This window comes from Alosa pseudoharengus, unplaced genomic scaffold, assembly GCF_046254945.1.
Source record: "Alosa pseudoharengus isolate Yale_2024_CS ecotype anadromous, Long Island Sound unplaced genomic scaffold, YU_APseudo_1.1 YU_APseudo_1.1_scf_8, whole genome shotgun sequence".
Classification (NCBI taxonomy): Eukaryota; Metazoa; Chordata; class Actinopteri; order Clupeiformes; family Clupeidae; genus Alosa; species Alosa pseudoharengus.
In genome coordinates, this window is record NW_027468870.1 from 12,097,157 (window position 1) to 12,119,578 (window position 22,422).

Here is a 22,422-nt window from a genome sequence, read left to right on the forward strand (position 1 = left end):
AATCACACACACAATCTTAAATGTATATAACCCTGAGTCTCACACATATACATACATGCACACATGCATACATGCACACACACACACAGTCTCTCTTTTTCTCTCTCTCTCTAAAAACCCCACACCCCCTGCACTCAACAAACACACTCACAGAACATGGCACACATACAATTAATTTAAGAGAGTCTAATAAAAAATGACCATCTCTCTCTCTCTCTCTCTCTCTCTCTCTTTGTGTGTGTGTGTATCAGTGGCAAGAGGAGGAAGGAGGGAGGGTGGGTTACTCAGAGGGCAGAATCAGAGGCTTTCATATGCTGATACACTAGAGAGAAACAGATGGCTTCTCTGCCCCTTGTGCAGGAAACGGGTATTGATTCCCCCCCTTTCCAATTTGTGGATTACAAAAAATGGATATTGAGGTGGTATTCATTTGTCATGTGACAATGTTCAGACGTATTGAACATTAAAAAAAAAACTATGTGAGTAAATACATAAACAAAATGTACAACTGAAGGCTGGAATGTATTCTAAGCACAGGACATGTCATAGCATGAGACAGTTATAGATATGGACACGAATGGCCCAAAATTGTATTTGACAGGCACTTCCTGGTCCAGAGGAAGTCAGACTACCTCCTTCAAATGCGTGGCGAGTGTCACCATGCGATGAGTATTGGTGGTTATAATCAATCTATAAGAGTTTGACAGTCTATTTTCTGGTCTGCTGGAGATCTTCATTGTGGGACTCAGTTTCCTGGAAATGTGAAGAGGCCAGCCTTGCGCAACTCGGACTGAATGATGACCTCATCCAGCGTTTGCACAGATATTTCTGATCCGTGCATAAGAGGGTGATATCACAGCACCCAGCCAAATTAATATCTAAAAGGGATGTCATACTTTGTCAAGCCAATTTAGCATTTGGTAGACATGGTTTAACACCGGATATAGACCGTATTCAGTTTATATAGGGCATATCTAATTCTCTTGCGTGTTTGGAATCTTGAGACAGGGTCATACTTAAGAGATTTAATTTGAACTATCTAGGGATTATGTAAATAACGAGCATTTTCTGTCCTAATGACCCACATAAGGGTGTTACAGTAAGGCTTTTCAGTGGAAAAACGGAAACTATAAAATTATTAGGCTACTTTAATGTATTACATTCAATATTACAGATGCTGTTCCAACTTCCAACTAAATAGTTCATACTAAGCATAAAAAGGCTACATAGATTATTAATTAACGTTCCAGGAAAATGCTATAATCATCGTGGTCTAGTACGTACCGATGATGCAGAGAAGGGAGGGACCACTGCACTGGTAAACTTTCTTCCAGAGAGGGAGAGAGAGAGCGAACGAAGCCGACTGGTAGGTGAACACGGGAGAGGCAGGTGCTCTCCCTAGGAAAGAAAAAACTCCCTATTTTCCGCCCTCTCTGCGTAGCCCCCTCCCACCCGACTCCGGCAAAACACATCCTCGCGTCCTTTCTAGCGGCAGGAGGAAAGAATGGTAAACGGGGGAAGCCGTACACGGACATCGTTCCACTCGGGAAAGACTGGAAGGCAGGATTCGTGTTTATATAAGTGATGATGCCCTAAGCTTCCTTGTTACGAACCTTCGATTCACTTCAGATCTAGACCTGCCTGTCTACGCGAAAAGCATACAGTGCTATGTGGACTATAGAGTGATGCACTGCAAACAACAACCAAAAAGATGAAATGCTTCTCCCGGTACTTGCCCTACCTCTTCAGACCTCCTAACACCATCCTCTCCTCCAGCTGTCACACCGAAGGTAGGAAGCTCGCATTCGGCTTGTGTACTCGTCTGTTTTGCCTAAATGTGCGTCCGTTATGTTATGAGTGGGCAGTGGAGAGGGTCTGAAAATATCGCCTGTAATATGAACAGCGAGGGCACCGGAGGTAAATGTTTGAGACTCGTCTTTTTCTCATAAGCCTGCGGCCCCTATGTTTACAGACAGTTGTGATGACATAGGATACGGTATGTTTAGCCTACTGTATATGTGAGAGACAGACAGTGGTATAACAGGGTGTCTCACTCTGTGACTAGATTGTTTTCATCGTCTTCATATTAATTTTATTTGGCTTTCAATTGCAGAGAAAATTAACATTAGATTTCCCAGCACTGTTCAGCAAGTATGAGTATAAGAACAAGACATTAAAAGGATGTTGTCTAAGTCAGTTCTGGAGGTCAGTGGCATGACTCCCTTGAGCACAACAACTGTTTGAAGACTTAACATAATTAGTTCTTGACATTACGTGCAAGATTTTCATAGCCTGTCAAATAACTTGCATGGTAAAGTAGTCAGTAATGTATTAAGATTCCAGCTGCAAGTCTATTTAGTCGTTTAAGATGTGTGAGAGTGTTAGTTTAGCTACTCTATTCCATCAGGTTGACCATATTACTGTGAACCTTGAAAACAACTCTTCCCACAACCTTTGCGGGAGTATGGTAAAATGGCATACCTATGTTAAATTGCTATGTTACATTAGTGTAGCTATCCATGAGAGTAGGCCAGCCCAGAGGAGATCTGGCTTGGGTCTGGCCATGATCCACAGGACTAGGCCCAGATCCTTGCCAGACTGAATAGTACTGTGTGCCACATAAACTATCTTAGTGTCTTAGCCTCCAGTGGAGAGTGTTTTTAAATTACGTCAGTGCCTTCGCATAAGCACAACCTGACCCACTGTGCTGTGATGTGCTCTCCGTGTTTGTTTTTAAAACATTCTGTATTTATATTGCCTCCTTGCCACCCTCACAGACACAGACTGTCTGCGATATCCCACTCCATGATATCCCACACCCCTCCTACGAATGAATTTTCCTTTCCAATCATCCAAGCTTCCAACCTGGCACAGACATTGTTAAGCAGCTAATGACCACCTGAGCCTAATTAGGGAGGGAATGGGAGTAAAAATGGCCTTCAGAGAGGGAAGTGAAGTGCTGCAGATGAAAGAGACTGAAGAGTGTCCCACCATTATCTCATTCCTAGTGTGGCTTAGCTGATTGTGTTGTGGCAATAAAAAGCCTGGTCTTACTGTATTTTGGGGACCACAAGTACAGATACGCGGACCATGTTTACTCTGTTCTTTGAGAAAAGCATTTTCTACTGGAACTACTGGAACCAGTGGGAATGTGCATTATCATTTTGGTGTCAGGCCATTGTGTGGGACTGTACTGTGTGAAATAATTTCTGTTTTGCAAGCTCCAGTGGTCACACTGAAATCAAGGGCCTATTAAGTCTGAAGGGTTGTAAAGTGTTTTCACTGAATGACACTGAAACTCAAGGGTGCATCAGAATTTGGCAAGCAAGTTTACCACATCACATTGGCACGTAGGTTGGCACAAGGGTCTTATTGGGTTATCAATACATTTATCTTGTCAGTTATATAAGTTTGACGTGCGAGATTCAGTAAGGACGATTGGGCTTTTGTGATGGGGGAGAGAGGGCATAGCCACCTCGTTTTTGTCAATGATGGCAGAAGTTACATAAGGGCTTAAAAATAACACATAGTGCTGTCCCAGACCAGTGGGCACATATATACAAGCTGCAGACATCACATTTGTTCCGAGGTCAGACAGTTACTTATATGTCGCCTAAAATCAATTAATTGTTATCAGACCCAGTCGTTCCAGGTCGTCTGGTTTCATGTGATTATTCAATTACCTGCCTGGTAATTGCCATTATTATTTTTTTTATTATTAGCTATTTTAAAATGTTAAGTAGAGAAATACTCATGCTACTCTGTATGTGAAGTAACATAACATAAGGTATCAAGTTAGCTGCAATTGGTTGGTTTTTGTATGCTTTTTAGCATGTGAGTCAGAGTTGCTTGTGCCTTGGATTTTGGATTCTTATTTAGAATTCTCCTGACTGGACTCATAAACAGTCATGGTACAAACAGAGTTATGGTAGAGATAGTGGCGTCTGTGGGAGATATATTCACAGTGAATAGCTTTGGCCCACTAGATGTGTTTATGCATGCATGCCCGGAAACATTGAAAATACTTGCACATCCATTCATGCTTGTATACACGCTCACCATAGACACACACCACACACACACACCTACACACATGCCCACCACACACACACACACATACACACACACACACACACACCAGTGTTTCCCATACATTGACTTATTTGTGGCGGCCCACCACAATATCATAATTGACCACCACACAATGATTTTCCTGGTTGTACTAAGTTGTGCTTAAATCTGGTTAATCATAACCACACTGCACTAATTTGTTAAAAACTGTTGCATTCAGGTTAATTCTGCAAACCTACCACCACAAATAGAATTCAATTCTGTGGGAAACACTGCACACACTCACTCACTCACTCACACACACACACACACATACCTGACTGAATCATGCATCCAGTTAACCCGTAGGTATGACGCTATGGCTATTCACTGCCAGTTCAGTGGTTTCATTAATGGGGCAATCTACCAAGTGGCTTTGTGTCATGGTATGGTTGCCCTGGCTATGTTTGTCATGCCATGGCCAATGGTTTAGTGAAGCCATGTGGAAAGGGCATTTCTCCTTCTACGCAACAAGGCCGGGACACTTTGTGTTAGGCAACATGTCAGAGAGAGGCATGCACCAAACTCCAGACTCGCTGTGCTCTGTGTGACGCTGTGAAGTGATCAGACGCGCTGGTCTCGACTCGGGCTCGACTTCACAGTCAGGATAAGGCATACAGCAGGGTTCCGCTGCTGCAAGTGTGTCACAGTGGGTAGTTCTAAGCTCTAGCACACTGCATGTAGGCTATATTTAACATTTACCAACCTTACATTCACTCTGTTTCTCTGTTTCTCTATCTCTCTATCTATCTATCTATCTATCTAATGTATCTATCTATCTATCTATCTATCTAATGTATCTATCTATCTATATTTTTATTTATTTGTCTGTCTGTCCTTGTCTGTTCTCTCTTTCTCTGGTCCCAGAGCTCTTGTCATATCTCTTGTCATGATCATAGATCATGCTATTGTTTATCTTGCTCTCCACTTGAGGCAAATCTTCACTAAGGTCTATTTTCTGTATCAATGTCACGGTAACTGTAGAGGATTGGAATATCTCTCTCTCTTTTCTCTCTCTCTCTCTCTCTCTCTCTCTATACATATATATATACAGTATATACATAAATATATATAATATATATATATGCACACATACTGTACACACACACACACCACACACACACACACACACACACCACACACACACACACATACACACATACACACACACACACAAACACATGTGTATACATACACACACACACACACACACACAAACACACGCGTATACATACACACATCACCCTGTTCATGTGCCGTGCTTGTAAAGGGTTAAGGCTGCCAGTCTTGAATGTCTGTGTATAAAGTCAAATAAAGGCTAAGAACAAGCTAAGGCTGGCTGCTTGGAGTCCGCATCAACGGGGCCTAAGCATTTGTTTAGCCTAGGCATTTGTCAGCAAAGCCTTCATATATCCATAGTAGTATAATAGTATTTCTGATACTGTATGTTGCTGATTGGATCATAAACGGCCACAGCAACAAAGGGGAATGACTGACTCTTCTCTAATAACTGTGTTACATGTTATTTTATATATTTCTGATGCTGATTGGATCATAAACGGCCACAGCAATGAAGAAAAGTGAAAGTGATTGATAATGACTGACTGACTGACTGATTATTGTGTTACATGCTCCAAATGTAAAGCACTTTGAGCTGCATTCTGTGTATAAAAGGTGCTATACAAATAAAGCTTATTATTATTATTATTATTATTATTATTACTGTTCAGGGCCTCTTCCTTTTCTTTCATTTGGGCTCCACTGGAGCATGCAAGTGTTCCAAGCCTCGGGGACTTCGGTGGAGAACTTTTCATGTGATCACCCGCTCACATGGCTGAGAAGAATAGGCCCCAGATAGATAGCGCTGCGCCGGCCGGCCGGCCGGACAGGCGGCAGTAAGACCAAAGCGTCTGCCAAAGCAGAGTGTCTCAGACAGATAGGAGCAGGAGGCCCAGCCTCAGACATCCTCCATCCTTGTCCAACATTCCAGACACTCTCCAAGTGCAATGGAACACCTGCAGCCATGTTGCTTTTAATGGCTTCTCCCTCTTGATCTCATTTTCTCTTTTGATACGGAATGTGCTCTGCACTCTCTCTCTCTCTCTCTCTCTCTCTCTCTCTCTCTCGCTCATTGTCTCATGGGTAGATGGGATGGCAGTTATTTCACACCGAAGACGGTGGCAAATCTCTGGGTTCCTTTGAAGTCTCTTGGCTGCAAGCTGTGGGTGTCACAGAGGCTAGTCTGGGGCGGTGCTGCCTCAGAAGCACCGCCTGCCCGAGGCAAGACCCTAATGTGCCTCAATGGCTGTCCACCTGATCGATTGCCCCTTAAAAGGCAACCCCGCCCCCCCGCCCACCCCCGTCTACCCCTGGCACCTTCTCCTCTCTCCATCCACCCCCCTGACGCTGCGCTCATGTGTTTTGACGCCATGCTGAGCACCTCTTGATTTACCTCTGTCCAGGCCAGGTCTCGCCGACGTTGTGTCTGCCCCCCCGATCCCCCCCGATCGTCGAGTCCAGACCAAAACATTAGTAAGACAGCCCCAATAGAGAAGTACAGTGGTGATGTAAGGGAGATGGCGGTTAGCTATTGATCGTGCACACACACACACTCACACACAGATGGGATTTGGCATCAGAAGAGGTAGAGGACAATGGTGGGTGGGTACAGAGAGTGTGTGTGTATGTGAGTGTGTATGTGAGTGTGTGTGTGTGTGGGGGGGGGGGGGGGGGGGGGGGGGGTTGGCAGCAGCCTGGGGGCACACGCCAGCCTGCCACTGTGCCCCTGCCTCTCCATAACAACAGCCAAGTTGGTCCAATCCAATGAAAGAGTACACAGAGGCAAATTGGGGTGTACTCTGTGTTTGGGAAATCAACATTGATCAACAGCCTTTTTGACTCTTTGAGTTACAGACTCTGTTTTGAAAGCCCTGCAATCAAAATTGACAATCTGTGTTTGGTTAAGAGTGGTAAATAGGCTGTATAACTGTGTATGCTTGATTTTAGGCATTGCACTGTTAAAGACACTCTTCATTGAGTAGTCAGAGAGAAGGACCTACCTTTCCCTGTGAGGTAGAGAAAGATAAACTGGTCTCGAAAGGACAGAATCAGAGCATAGGGACAGGCATGTGACGTCTAATGTGAAAGAGAGATAAGGTTACGTAAATGAAAGAGGGAACGGAGAGAGCAAAAAGAGGAGGAGGAGGGGAAATAGGGAAGACTGTGGCCTGGCCTGTCTTTGTGCTTCTTCCTGAAGGGTCACCGCTCTGCTGTGTCAGCACCACTGCTGGGTGTTCCACTCTGAGAATGGATGGAGGAGGCAAGGGTCACATAGATCTGTGGTGAATGAAAGAGAGAGGGAGAAGAAGAGAGAGAGAGAGAGAGAGAGGCGGGGGGGGGGGGGTAGTGGAAGGAAGTGACATATCAGGAAGAGAGTGAGAGGGAGAGAGAGGTCCTACATAGAAATGTATAGAGTGAAAGGGAACATTCAGGATGAAAGAGGGAGAAAAGAAGTGACAGAATGAACAGATGATGAGAGAGATTCATGTAGTGAAAGACAACAGAGCTGAGCCCAGTATGGTGTCCCAGATGGCCAAACTTCATCCCTTTGAATGCTTATGAGTTGATGGCAAGGGAAAAATAATGGCAAAGTGAACGTGAGCGTAAATAGGAATAAAAAAAGCAGGATGTATGTAAAGCACTATAAAATGGGGTGGGGACAACTTTAATCACACTCTGATGGATCGCTCCTCAGAAAGTATGTGAAGGCCTGTAATGTAGACTTATTTACCCTTTCCCTCTTATCAAAGCCCAATTTGTCTTCGGTGCGTTGGCAGCCGTCTGTTCCTGGGCCCGAGCAGCTTTGCATTTCAGGCTTTTACTTCATCATGGTTGACATCTCATTTTTCCCCGCGCCCAGCTCTGCTGCCTCACCCCCCAAGTAACACATTCCGCCGTGAGCGCTGCAGTTATTTCCACAAAGTGTGCTCGAGAAAAGCTGGGCGACAGGAGGAAATAATAACCAAACACACCCAGACACTGACACAGACAGACAGACACACACACTCACACACATATATACACATATACACACACGCATACACACACACACACACACACACACATGCATACACAGGCAGACAGACATACATTCAACTAGGAGAGCTGCTGTTGTTTGTGTGAGATATATGCTGTCTGCTGCTGGTGTGATGAGAGGATGTCTGCCCCAGCCCTCCCTTCAGGCTCTGCCTATGTTGGCAGCTCACGCTTCACTGGACACCCCCCTCCCACCCCACTGCTGACTGAGTACTGAGTATCTATCTATCTATCTATCTATCTATTTTTCTATCTATCTATCTTTCTATCTATCTATCTATCTATCTATCTATCTATCTATTTTTCTATCTATCTATCTATCTATCTATCTATCTTTCTATATGTCTGTCTGTGTATCTGTCTAAATGTGTCTGTCTGTACATCTGTCTATCTGTCTGTACAGTGTTCTGTTCCAGTGCATTGATCATACCCTTGGGAGGGGGGGGGGTGGTAGTTCCACCAGTTATCTACTTTCCCACATCTATTATTAGTGTAGGCATGAGTACCTCATGATGACTCCCATGACATGGCAGAGGATGAGCACAGAAGTTCCACATGTTTGGGTGGGACTGGGGAATCATCAGCTTTGCTCTCTCCATCTTGTTTGTCTGTTTGTTCATGTTGTGTGGGGGGAGTGAAGGCCCTGAAAAGCTGGCCAGCTCTTTTGGCTTGTGAATTTACTGGTTGGGGAGTGGTGGACGTCATGGCGGTGGTGGAGTAGCTTCAGAGCCTCTGGTGAACCCCCCTCCTCGGGATTGGTACAGCTCTGTGATGTTGCCCAGCTCTGCCCCCCCGAGGGGTTGTTTATCCGGGAGGGGTCAGTTCACAGTCACAAGATCCCATGGGAAGAGCCCTGCAACCACCGACCCATCCAATATAGAGAGGGAATGCTCTTTTTCTGTCAGATGGCCCCCTCCCCCCTGTCAACCCGGTTCGTGATTGGCTGTGTTTTGCTGGACTCTATGTGAATCTAGCAGCAAAAAAAGGAAAAGGGGGTGGGAGACATATGGCAATGTGTTAAAAATTTCATGTGTCGAATTCTGCAAAGCCAGAAGTGTGCAGTAGCGCGGGCGGCTGCTGCTTTGCGTGTGTTCCACTGCGCCAGGGTATGCAGACAGAGAGCAGATGGGTGCAGAGGAGGAGGTCCCAGCGGAGGCACACGCCACGGCGGCAGAGCTCCGCTCTCTCTCTCTCTCTCTACGCCCCTCTCTCTCTACGCCCCAGCTTCCAGCTCACACAGAGCCTCCACTGTGCAAACACAACCAGTAGCCTGTCCCATCTGAGGCCCACGCCGGCCCTCTAGGCTGTATTTATTCATTACCTTATTAAGTGCGCTTGCTGAAAGCAGCACATTTATTGTTCTTCTTAAGTTTTCTTATTATTATTCCCGTCTCCTTAATTTTTGGCGAGCTCCTGCACCTAGGCCCTTTGAGACAGAGACACCGTTCCAACTTTAAAACGTCCGGTCAGTACCAGTGTAAGTTGCTCGCGGACATGATGTCACGGGACCATGTCGTTCTTCCGCCATATTGGATTGAACAGAAAGCGAAACTAAATTTTCACAGGTCACAAATTTGGTCCGAATTTCACGAAACTAGACGTACATGATCCTTGGACCAAGACTCACAAATGTTGCTAGAAGGATTTTTGATTTCGGAAGCGTTTGCCCGTCACAGCCAAACAAAATCGGCGGAGTAGCCGCGAAACAGGAAGTTAGGTATTATCTCAGGAACGCTGTCACATATTGAAATAAAACTTTGTACATTAACTCGAGACTCCAATGTGAGGATGCACAAGATAAAAAAAGAAAACATTCTAAAAGTTTACATCATTTGGCAAACCCCCTCCAGCTATTTAGTATCACCGTCATCTCACCATTGCTGCTGTAATTCTGCCACAGTGCTTTCCAAGTGTACACAGTTTCTGTCCAGCCTTGTCACTCTCATCAATTCAATGCTCTGCCATGGGTGTTTACGGACTTATGAACTGATATAGCAAGGAGAACATTAGGAATATATTGCTGACATACTAAAGTAATTTTCACATCCATGGTGTTCAAATCTTAATTTTAATTATTGTTTAATGTCATGATGGGAGAGTGTTATTAAAAATGTTACAAGTATGCAAATTCATATATATATACGGGGAATTATGTATTATTGTTAGCCTGACGTAGTCATACTCAATTCTAGTCAGAATATGAGTCTGATACTGCTCCATTGGGACATAATTATGGGGCGTGTTTCAACCGATACAGGGGGGGAATGCCTCTGCACTCAATTGGATAGACCTAACCAATCAAAGCAACGAAATAGCTTACCGTGAGGTGTAGGAAGAAAACACAGGATACATCCTTCTTCTCCACAAATGAAAACATTGTTTTCTGGTCTTTTGTAAATGTTAGTGCCGTCAATAACTCCTAGCCTAGGCTACAACACTCATTAGTGAAATCATACGTAGTAGGGTATGCTATTAGGAAAAACGGATAGCCTAGGCCTATATCCCCTCCGTTTTTAAAAATAACTCTGTTGAACACTGATATGCTACAAACATGTTAAACAGCTGGGAAAGGCTGTCGCAAATCCCTCGAACAGGTGGTCAATCAGAGATTTCAAACGAACGAGGGAACATGTCGTAATGCAACAGCACTGTTTTCCCTTGATGAAAGTGAAACCACGAGTTTTCCCACATCTCAACTTTGGCCAAAGTTTTCAGAAATAATCGTTTTCAGTGATAAAACCTCATTAAATAATATGCATTTTCCATATGGGGTCTTAAAAGCCATGTATCCTTCTAGCCACAGCGTTTTTGTTTCAAACATAAGCCTAATCTAAACATGCTCAGATGACGTGATAGACCAGGCGCTGTTTCTCACCTGTCCATCATCGTAAAGCCTGATTTGATTGGTCCGCCCGATATAGGGCGAGCATACTTGCCAGACTGAACTTCCCGACCTCAAATGTTGTGGGCGGGACTAAGTTCGGAATGGCACCCAGGCTAGTTAGTAACAGCACCAGAGCAAGCACACTTTCGCAGTTCCTCCAGAAATGCACTCTAGTTTATTTATTTATTTATTTATTTACATTTATTTTCCCTTTCATATTCTGCAGACTGCCACAGCTGAGGGGCCAGCTGTTCGAGTACCTGATGTTCTGCAGTGAGAATAACAGGATCACTACAAACAGTTCATTGTTTTGTTGTTGTTACGGTTTTCCTCCAGTTCAAGCAGGGCTTTTATCTGTTAGTGCTGTAATAGAACTAATCTCATAGAGAACGGCATTCTCCTTAAGGTGGTTTTGGTCCAAATTTAGCTCATGCTCCTCTCTCTCTCTCTCTCTCTCTCTCTCTGTCTCTCTCTCCTCCCTCTCTTGTCATCCTCCTCTTTGTCTTGATTTTTTAACGACTTTTAAAGACCTGCTGGCTTTGAAGCACCAGAGACAATTGCACAATGTCAGCTTTGTGCCCTGCCTCGCCTTGCATGGAGACGGAGAGAGAGGGAGAGAAAGAGGGAGAGAGATCAGCTGATATGAGTATTTATTGTGATCATCTGAGAGGGAGAGAGATAGAGGGTGGAAGAGTTAAGGAGGAAGGGAATGAGAGAAGGTGGCAGGCAAAGGTCTGAATAGTCTCTCGCTGATGCCGTTCAAATTTGCCCTGACAACACATGAAGGCAAATATACTAGAGAGAGAGAGAGAGAGAGAGAGAGAGAGAATGAGATAGAGAGGGAAGAGAGAGAGAGAAAGGAGAGATGACACATTCACAGTCGTCATTCCAGGGGTAATACATCTGTTTGGCAGCAACAGATAGCAAGCTTAGTCATTAGCAGAAAGCGACCATTTGCACAGTTGCTGGAGAGGGGTTATTATCCAGCTTCTCAGCATGGAGAGAATGGGGTAGTCTCGGCTCCACTTGTGTGGACTCATTTGTTGATAATTGTTTATATAAATTGCCATGCGGGATACCCTGTTTAGGAAATTGTTTTGTTGCCGATGCAAGTCAGTGCAGTTTATTGCAAATCAACAGATGCCATTTAGAACAGGTGCATTTAATTTCTATGATTTCAATCTATCTTATCTTCATTCCACTTTGCAGGACACATTTTGAGTTGCAGTGCTGACATGTACAGTATGTCCCAAAGCATTTAGTGAATTCTGTAATTAATATTGAAGTACAATAAATCTCATAAATCCCTTAAAAGTCATCTTACAAATCTAAAAGCTTTAGGAAGAAGAGCAGTGTATCACTACACTTCAATACACCATATACTGTATAAAGTGTTATTATTTTGGGAAAATGTGGTATCATATGCTATTATGTGTGCTAAACTCTATAAATCTTCTCAATTCAGATGGATTTTTTGTACCTTTGCAAAGCTCATGCATTTCTCAACATCTGACATGTTTTCTTATATGCAGTTCTTTCAACACACTGTAACACAGATTCTGAAAGTAAATTGTAGTTTTGGATCTGGTTCCCACGGTTCCCACTGGTTCCCACGGTGGGAAGAAATTCCATGTGGCTACAATAGTTTTGTCTGTGTTCCCAGAGCGGTCATTTGGATGGCTCCTATGATGGGTCCATATACTGTAACAGGTCCTGTAGTGGAAAGCTACACTATAGCCGATGGTGACCCCAGAATTCCATGAGGGAGAAGACCTGAGAGTTCTATTTTAGCCCTCGTCTCCTTCCCGAGGTCCTACCCCCAGGTGACAGCGAGGCAGGAGATGATAGGTGCTTTAGTCAGCTCTGCTTACTATATGAATGGCTTCGCTTCTACCGGTAGTTACATGGTGAGAAAGAAAATGATTCTCATTTTTCACTCTGCTGCGTGCCCTGGTTTATTAATTGCACAGTGCTATAACGTGTGGTCATAATAAAAAAGACATTTTGTGTGTATGTGTCCCAAGCCAGGCAGAGCATGCTGGACCACAAAATATGTGCAGTGGAAAGTAACCATGAAACACTAAGAAAAGCTATGAAGGGTGTTTTTTCCTTTGATCAGATAGTGATAATGTCCTATAATGCTACTACACACTTGCCACAGTAGTTCTATTCATTCTATTATTGTACTTCATTGTTTCATCCATTCCATCCTAGTGTTTTGCTACAGGTTTCCCTGTATGCTATGTGTTTTAATTAATTTTGTTTCATACTGTGAGTGTCCTAATAATATCCTCACAGCAAGGAGGACCAAAAATTAATGGCATAGGCCTATGTTTATTATTTCTGTTTTGTGTAACTGAGCTGCATAGTGAATGTATATGTTTCTGTGTGTAACCATTCATCAAGTTAATTGTGTGTGCATTTATTGCCAGTGCTGCTTGCTGTTCTTACCTGGCTTGATTTACTGCTCATTGTCTTCAGATATGTGTTCATTGAGGAGCACAACTTATGTTGGGAGTTATCCGTGGGAGAGGTCAAGCACTTGGCTGATCTTACACATGTGAATGCCATGAGATGACTGCTGTTTGGAAGCAGTGTGTCAGAAGTGCTTTCATCCACTTTTGATATTACAGTTTGTGACCTGAGGTACTAGTTTGTACCTACAGTAATACAACCTGATTGATTCGTTCCGTTTTTACCATACATACCTTGCATCACATTATAAAGCATCCAAACCCTATATGAACAAAATCAAGTACGTTCCTGATTGAAGTACCATGAGAACAGGTCTTTCAATAGCTATTTTATTTATTTTTTAAAACTTTGTGAAGAAGGATTCTAACAGCAGTAGCCAATGAGGAATGGTGCTAGTGTAACCTGCATTGTGTTGACCGCGCGGCTCAGTCCTGCACTCACCTGGACTTGAACCCGCAACTTGCAGCACCTCGGATTGGGAGGAGCGAGGGGAGCGTACCTATGTTCCCCGGGTCCTATGTTCCCCGCTTTGTATGGGACCGGGGAACATAACCCATGGGTGCTAGCATCTCTTACTAGCACGTCTCTTAAGGCGTCAGGAGGGAGGTTTACCTAACATACTGTATCTATATAGCTACGTACCAACTGGCTACCGTTACATTAGCAATATTAAGGCTATCCCACATAGCGTCTGAGTGGGGAGTGGGTCAGGGCCTGGTCAGGGTTAGCTGCTGTTGGGTGGTGTTGGTTCCCATGGAACACTGTGCAGGGCCAGAGAGGCACTGTGCACCCTGTTGTATTTACAAATGTATTTTTAGCAACTAGCCAATAATACTTCTGAGAGTAGAAGAAAAAAAAATGACAGAGGCAGGATAAGCAACCACAAGCCAAACTCAAAAGCTGTTTGTACGGTAACTTATCAGTTTAGTACACTGGCTCTGTGTGTGAAGCTTAGGCCTACATTATACGGCTACAGCTGAGTTAATTAGGTTTGCTAATTAGCTAATAAATTGCAATATGACTGACTTTTTGTTTCTAAAGATGGAGGGAGAAACCTCATTACTGGAGGGCAAAGGGCTACAGTTTACTGGGAGAGCAGTGAAGTCCCTCGTGGGACTGGACTGGAGAGAGTACACAGTTAAAGGCACTCAGACGTCTCTGGCGTCCCCATGGGTAGAGACTGGACAGATGGAGATCCTCATAGAGCCAAATGGATCAGTCATAATGGCTCCTGTAATCTTCAGTGTGAAAAGGTTGGCAAACAAACATGAATCACGTCTTTGCTCCAGGCATTACTGGATAAGGATAGCACTCGGTCTTTCCCTCACTTACTCACTCATACACTTGTTTTCTTTCTCTCTCTTTCTCTCTTTCTCATACACACATACACACTCTCTCTCTCTCTCTATCTTCCTCTCTCTCTCACACACAGTATCTCTTTCCAGTCTCTCTCACGCCCCTATTTTCCATCTTCCAATCTGTATTTTGATAATAGTGTTAGTGCAGTGGAAATGAGTACAGTGGTCAGGCTGTGCGAGGCCAAAGCAGCCCACAGATACTGCGACACAGTGAGGAGCCTCTCCTCCCCTCTCCGCTGTGTGGGTGAGCACTGTGACCAGGTATGGGGAGACTGGACCGGAAAACAAGAGATGGAGAAAATGAAGGGACACAAGGGCGAAATGAGAGAAGAGTGGAGGAGGGAAGGGAAGAAGAGGCAGGGGTTTCAGCAGCTCTCTGCTCAGTGAGCTGTGAGAGTCTCAGAAGATGCCAAATGAAGATACACAGAAAACAAGACGCACAAAGCACAAGGCGATAGAGGAAGCAACAAGCAAAACAGATAAGGCAGCACTGACTCCAAGCTAGACACAACAACTCGCATGTGAGATAGCATATGAGCACTCAACACAACAACACACAACACACATTGCAAGATGCAACACACAACATTAAGCACACTACTGACTACTACATGAAATGCAAGACAGTACACCACATGGCATGCAATACGTGACACAGCACCATCATCACACATGCATTATGAGGCAGCCAGATGCAAAACACATAGAACACGCAACACTGTGATACTGTACACCACACATCTCACTTTGAACAGCCTGTTGAGTTTCTCTGGGTACGCTGTGATGCTGGGTACAGGGTGATACCTCAGTAAACGCTAATTTTGTGATGTCAAGGTTAGAATGCCCTGAATGCTGACTGAGGAAATGGCCAGGAATAGCACTCCACTTGCGACTCACATTTGCATTATACGTGGCCTTGTATTAACCTGACTCTCGCCAGATGAATTTCGTTCCGCCTAGCTCCACTCATCCATCTGGGATCAATCCTTTGAAGTGTTGTTTCAGAAGGCTGGGCCTAATCAAAAAATGCTTGCATATGATTGGATAAGCCACTTGTCCGTCATCTATTGACGTGCTACCTCGAAGCCAACCCGTGACGCTGATAACAGTCTCACAGTCGATTCTACGCTATGTCACATCAATGAAACTCCCGCCCTGCGTCCTGATTGGCTCTACCATAAAATCTGGTGCAGAAATCACTCTCAACGGAAGAGGTCCCAGATGGATGTGAGTGAAGCTAGGCCGAGCTAAGCGGAACGAAATTCATCTGGTGAGAGTCAGGTTAGCCTTGTATGCCATTCACATGTGCATGCTTAGTCCATATCACATTATATGATCCAACCATGTTTATTTTTGTAGTCTGTAAGATACAATAGAAATTTGGTTATTAAATAACTTAGTGTTCTGCTGTACCAAGATAGCTGTTTTTACTACAAAAGCAACAACAAAAGAAAAGTGTAAATAAACAAACTCATCATGTTACAGTAATAATGATATAGTAAACTTAATTCTTTATTTTGCTCTTTTTGGTGTGTGTGTATGGTGTAGCGTGTGTGTGTGTGTGTGTGTGTGTGTGTGTCTGTGTTTATGGGTCTCTGTGCATGTAGGCATACTGATTGTCAGTGGCCCCACTCTATCTTGGGCACAGTGACTCACTGTGTATCGTGCTTGTATAACTCGCAGTAACATCAGTCCAGGGCGAGGAGAACTGGCACTGTACACTAGCCTGGGGGAACCTCTCTCCCTCTCTCTCTCCCTCCCTCCCTCTCTCTTCCTCCCTCTCTCTTTCCCTGTCTCTCTCTCTCACACACACACACACACACACACAAAACATGCACATAATCATATACAGGGCAGTCACATGTATTTACAATTGTACAGAAAAGGACAAGCAAGCTCATCCTTTGCTTTCCCCCAAAAGCCATGTATTCACTCTCCCATACATACACTCATAAATCATCTGAGCATTACAACACTTGGGGAGGCTGGGGAGTTAGACAGGCAGGAGAGAAATATTTGGACAAGCTCCTTTAATCGAGAATGATAAATGGAGCATTGCTCTTTCTTTGTAGACACACTGCTGTCGAGTATATTCTCTCTTTTTTTCATTTTCTCCATTATCCCCTCACTGCTAAAGCCTCACACTCGAATACTTATTATCTCTTGGATTGTGGGATTTCCTCTACGCTAACAGGCGTTAGCGTGTGTCATTATTTGGATGAACTTTGATTTGGAAAGCAGATTTTCACAGTTGTGCTGGTAATTGAGAGGCAGTCTGGGCGTAAATCCCTGGCTGAGCTCCCAATGCCACTGATCACCGGGGATGTGAAAGTCTTTTTACCTCTTTCTCTTTCTTTCCCTCTCTTCCACTTCTTCACACACGCACTTTCTATCATGTTTTTTTTTTCTTTCCTTTCTTTTTTTTGTCTTTTCTTCTTCCTCCACTCTTGTGGGATTAAAAATTAGAGATTATCCACGCTTGGCCGACCAGGAGCCGCAGAGGTCAGACTGTTGTGAACATCTGGGACAAGACAGCACTGTAGGAGTCAAGTCTTTATGTGTGTGTGTATTTTGTACTGTATTTATGTGTGTTTGTGTGCATGTGTTTGGGGAGGGTCAAGTTAGACAAGGAACACTGGCTGGCTGGAACATTTTATTTTGTGCAGTCTTTGTTTAGTGGACTCCAATGGACAAGCGGGATATGGCTAGAAAGCCTTACATCACAAGGGCAGCACTTCAACACAATAGTACTTTAAAGCAAGCTTGGAATGTTTTGATTACTTTCCATTCTTGAGACATAGGACAAATCATGTCCACCAAATGAAACAGCCATCAGGTTAAATAATGATCATGTTTTCAACTGTAAATGTTATGAAGGGTTGTTACAGTTTTTCTCGATCGCTTTGACCTGCCTAAAGAAACTGGGGTCCACTTGGTCTTCAGTGTAAAAGGGGCTATGAACACCTTCTTTGCACAGCAGAAGTCATCTCTTGCAAATGTACTCGCACATTTTCAAATGGGTTCACACATTTCTCACACTCTTTTGCAAAACAGTTAATGCAGATGTCATTGAAAGACCCAGAACTCTATTGGTTTCCCTGTCCTAAACAAAATCAAAATATCTATCCATAGGTGGTAGAGATTCCTTGCATCTGAATCTGAATCTCTAAAAAACCTGTGTGAATCTCCTTTTCTCGATCACTTTAATGCTTGTGTCAACTATGTAATGACATTTTCAAAACAATTAACACACTGTGTGAACAAAAGCACTCTGACCAAAATTATACATTTTGCTTGCAAAAGGCTCTTACTCTCAAAACATTTAAAAACATGCAGCAAAAGCAAATTTTGCCTTCACACAATACATCTTGTAGTCAAAACACTGTGTGATTTCAATCAATCATTAGATCACACTGGACAACAAAATGCTAAATATATTACTCAAAAGTAGGAGTTTCAGCCTGCTATGTCTGTGCCATTTCTTTCTGTTTTTTCTGGTATCAGAAAAACTGTAGAAAGACTAAATGTATTGAATACAAATTCATTTTATTCATTCCTCCCAAGATGTAACTGTCATTGATATGTAAGACCTACAGTAAGCACCTAGACAAGACAAATTTCTTAGAACTTCAACTTGTCATTTTTCATTGGAATAGACCTACAGTAAACAACTGGACTTTTTGAGTTAATTGTTTTGAAAATGTGATGTCAGAGTTGACACAAGCATTAAAGTGATTGAGTGTTGTGTTTAAGTTGTTGTGTTTCAGTAATGTGTCATTGTCAATTTTATTACTTCATTATTGTGTGTTATTGTGTTTTTCTACCAGAGTTAAAATACTGTACAGAAGAGGGTTCAGTCATTAAGCAAAAAATTATTTATGTGTTTTAAAAATGATTAAAGGGAGACATTAAAACATTTATAATATCACAGCTTCAAGATTTGTTTAATTAAAATGTAATACATTTGGGCAATATCAAAGGCAGCTATCCCCTTGCCACATTTCGCCTCTGCATAATCCATCAGTGTCAAACAGGCTCTGATTATTTTGATAGTTTTTAATATTTTTATGTTCATATCTTCTGTGTCACATGTATTTCTGGAAAAAAAAAGTCTGAATGTTTTTTTGATAACTATACTTGCGAAATACTGTAGGTTCTATTAGCAGATAGGATCAACAGAAAACTCTATTTGTGTAAAAACAATGCCTTATTTGTGGGTACCATCAGAGTGTGTTCATCCTAAACAGACAGACCATCAAGGCTCATTTTGATAAAAACAAAGTTGGGAGATTGTATCAACATATAGATTAGTGTTGTTGAATATGTTAAGCATGCTTATTGGTCATTGGTTATGACTACGCTAGCATAGCTCATGTTTTATTTCCAAATCCAAATGTTTTAAAGGTACATTTGTAAATGCAGTGGTACTCTTCATCTGTAAAAGTGAAGGTCAACAGCATATAGATATCATTTAGATATTTTATTGTCATTTTAGCTTTTACTTAACAGTATATTGACAACCATAATTATCTGTTTCATTATCAGTCTCAAGAACATCTTGAGACTGATAATGACATCTTCACCCCTTTAACATCTAACATATATATATATATATATATATATATATATATATATGGGTTGGTTATTTTTACAAACAAACAAGCCTTGCTCCCTTTATCTTGTCCCATATACATTCTTCCCTCCTATGTCCTTCTTATTTAACCTTTCTTCTTTATCCTTATATCTTCTTTTTTTATTTTACTTTCTTTAATCCTAATGTAAAACACCCTAGAGAAATTCCTCTGCTTGCTAGGAGGAACAGGTTCCATTGGTGCATCTGACTGAATGGGGTCAGCAACACAGGAGTTTTGAGAAGTCTGATTTGTGCTGTGTGTGTGTGTGTGTGTGGGAGGGGGTTATGGGAGGTGGGGACTCCTCTGGTGCCTGAACTTTGTGAGCTGAAGTGGGTTACGAGGTGCTCGCACGTCCCCCTTGAGGCCCGCTGCTCCATCCAGAGCCACCAGACCAACAGCCGGCTGTGCCTCGCGGTGCTCTTCGTCTGTGGCTTAGCCAGCCAAGCCTCCAGCAGAAGTATTGATTCTGGCGCGACTCAACCAGGATCTCTGTGGAGCTCTCTCTTTTAGAAGAGAGAGATTTATAAAAAAACAACAGGCACAGCTTGCAGGCACCAACAACCTGCAGTTGCATGCAGTTTCTCTTGAAATCAGCAATGATTTCTTATGTTTTTTTTAAGTTGCAGTGGCACACTGAGAAAACTGATAGCTTCCTAGGGAAATGGTTTTCTGAGATGGGCCCTGTGGAGAAGTAAAATTATATGAACTCTCTCAGCAAATTATACTTTAATACATTATGGGAGCCTATAAAATCCATTTATTAATGCATTTACATGCTTAATGCACCTACTATCATAGAGACTTTATGGAAAGGCCATGTTAATACGCATAGTCATCCTGAAGTGATACATTAGTCTAGCGATCAATAAACCCATCAGGATAGAGTGGTGGTTTTAGACAGGCCTGTTGTAGCGAGGACCCAAACATATGTCTGTGCTGTTCTTATTTGATGATATCTCACAGGAAAATGTAAAAGTTCCTGGTGGGAGAATAGTAAATGTTACCTTGTTGAGTCTTCTGAAGGTGTCGTGAGCCTAAAAACACTGGTGAAGGAAGGTGCCTGCTTGATAACGCCAGTAAAATGCTCTCGAAGGCTGCTCTGTTGTTGAGATGTTTTTGGCACACAAAGGCTGCTTTCTTGGTGAGTTTTTTTATGGTAAATAGGCTTGGTTGTTGATTGGCTGCTGTGGGAAATCCCCTACTTTTAGCACAAGGAATTGAACACCTGACAGTCTCTAGTTTTAAGGTAAAAAAATACTTGTTATTTATTATAATTTTAGCTTTTATTATAATTTTATGTAGATATGCTTTTTTTTCATTGTCAGTCATATGGTATACTCACAAATGACGTTGCTTCTTTGCTGCGTCACTTGAGCCCATGGAGTGCTTTCTGTGACACCACACCATGGTGGCTCATCAATTCCGGCCAGTTTCTGGAACAAGGTCGTTCGAAAACCGCTGGTCTGGATGTGGAAATTGGTGCTGCTTATAAACAATCTACATAAGGCTTGGTAGGTTAGTTTGGGACCGTGGGTGGGTTACCACTGCCAGGGCTAAACCAAGATTACAGCGAGAGCATTGGATGTAGGTCAGAAGGAGTGGGCAGGGGGACCGGATGACCGGGGGATTTATCAGATAACGCTGATGGTGTTTATGTGTGGCTGTGCATTTGAAAGGCAGTTAGGGTTAGTCGTGGGGTTATCATGTAGAGTTAGGACTACTTTGGTGACAGCTGGCGGATATGTGGGCAGTCTTCGGAGAAAATCCACTCCAAAGTCATGATGCCGCCAGTCTAAACTGCAGTCGTGGTCTTCAACATTAATGAAGGGAGTGCAGTCTACAGAGGGTAGACCCAGCCTTTTAGATGCAGGTGGGTTAAATAAAACCTAGGTTGTTTAACAGGGTGGACAGTTATGAGGGAGGGTATTTCAACATGGCCCAGCACGGTAATATAACTCACCTCTCCGCAGCAGAGAAGGAGCATTTTATTTCCTTTCTTTCTTTATTCCCTTTGGCTCCAGCTGCAGGCCCTCCAAAACAAATCGATAATAATGTGAGGCCACACACCTCATTGGCAACAGGAAGCAATTCTTAATGTCTCTACATATATAGCCCCAGCACTGACAAAGAACTCTGAGATTTGCCATGGTATGCACTTTCCCTGATTGATCGATATCTTTGGCCTCTCCTCTGAAACCCTCTCCAGACAATGGCTGCGCGGTGTTGTACAACTTTTGAAGCTTGAGTTGGGCTTAAGGCAGTGTGTTTCTCAAACATGACACATACAGTATAATTTAATTCCAATTAGGGTTTAAGGCAAACAACAAATAATGGCAGCTCTGGTAGTTAAACAGACTCCGGGTGTGAAGGTCTACCATTTTTTTGTGAGCTTCTTACATTGGCAGTCTGCTTTCATACCTTCTATGTGGCTATTTAGCAAGGTACGTCTTTCAAGATCTCTCTAGTGATTGCCACTTCTCTATTAGTTTAAACAGTCTTATGATGGATGATAATATGTGTAAACTCTCAAGGGTTTTTCTGGATAATGGAGTTTCCTTGAAGGTTCCACTTGAAGATTTGTAGCACACTGTCTACAGAACAGGTCCTCCATTAATGACTAAATACATTTTCTCTAACCTTGAAACTAGGCAGACACTGTTTTTTTTACAATATGGTAACTCACGGCTCATGCCAGACATACCAGAAATCCAATCAGATCCGACTGGAGCTGGAACATTCATATATTCATCTTCTGATCGTGCATCGAGAGCCCAATCAAACTACAAGATAAATCAACCACAACAAAAAGTCGAAAGTTTGTCGGATCCAATTGATTCACGGACGTTCGTCAAATTTGCACAGAACC

At 42.9% G+C, this 22,422-nt stretch overlaps 1 protein-coding gene across 1 annotated transcript in view; it reads left to right on the forward strand.

Annotated features, from left to right (window-relative positions):
* Positions 1 to 358: 358 nt before the first annotated feature.
* The window catches only part of ppp2r2bb (protein phosphatase 2, regulatory subunit B, beta b), an 82,190-nt gene continuing 60,126 nt past the window's right edge, over positions 359 to 22,422 (forward strand). Inside the window, exon 1 of the mRNA XM_076274095.1 lies at positions 359 to 1,790. Coding sequence (XP_076130210.1) covers positions 1,712 to 1,790 — 79 coding nt within the window. The 5' untranslated portion in view covers positions 359 to 1,711. The remainder of the gene's footprint in view (positions 1,791 to 22,422) is intronic.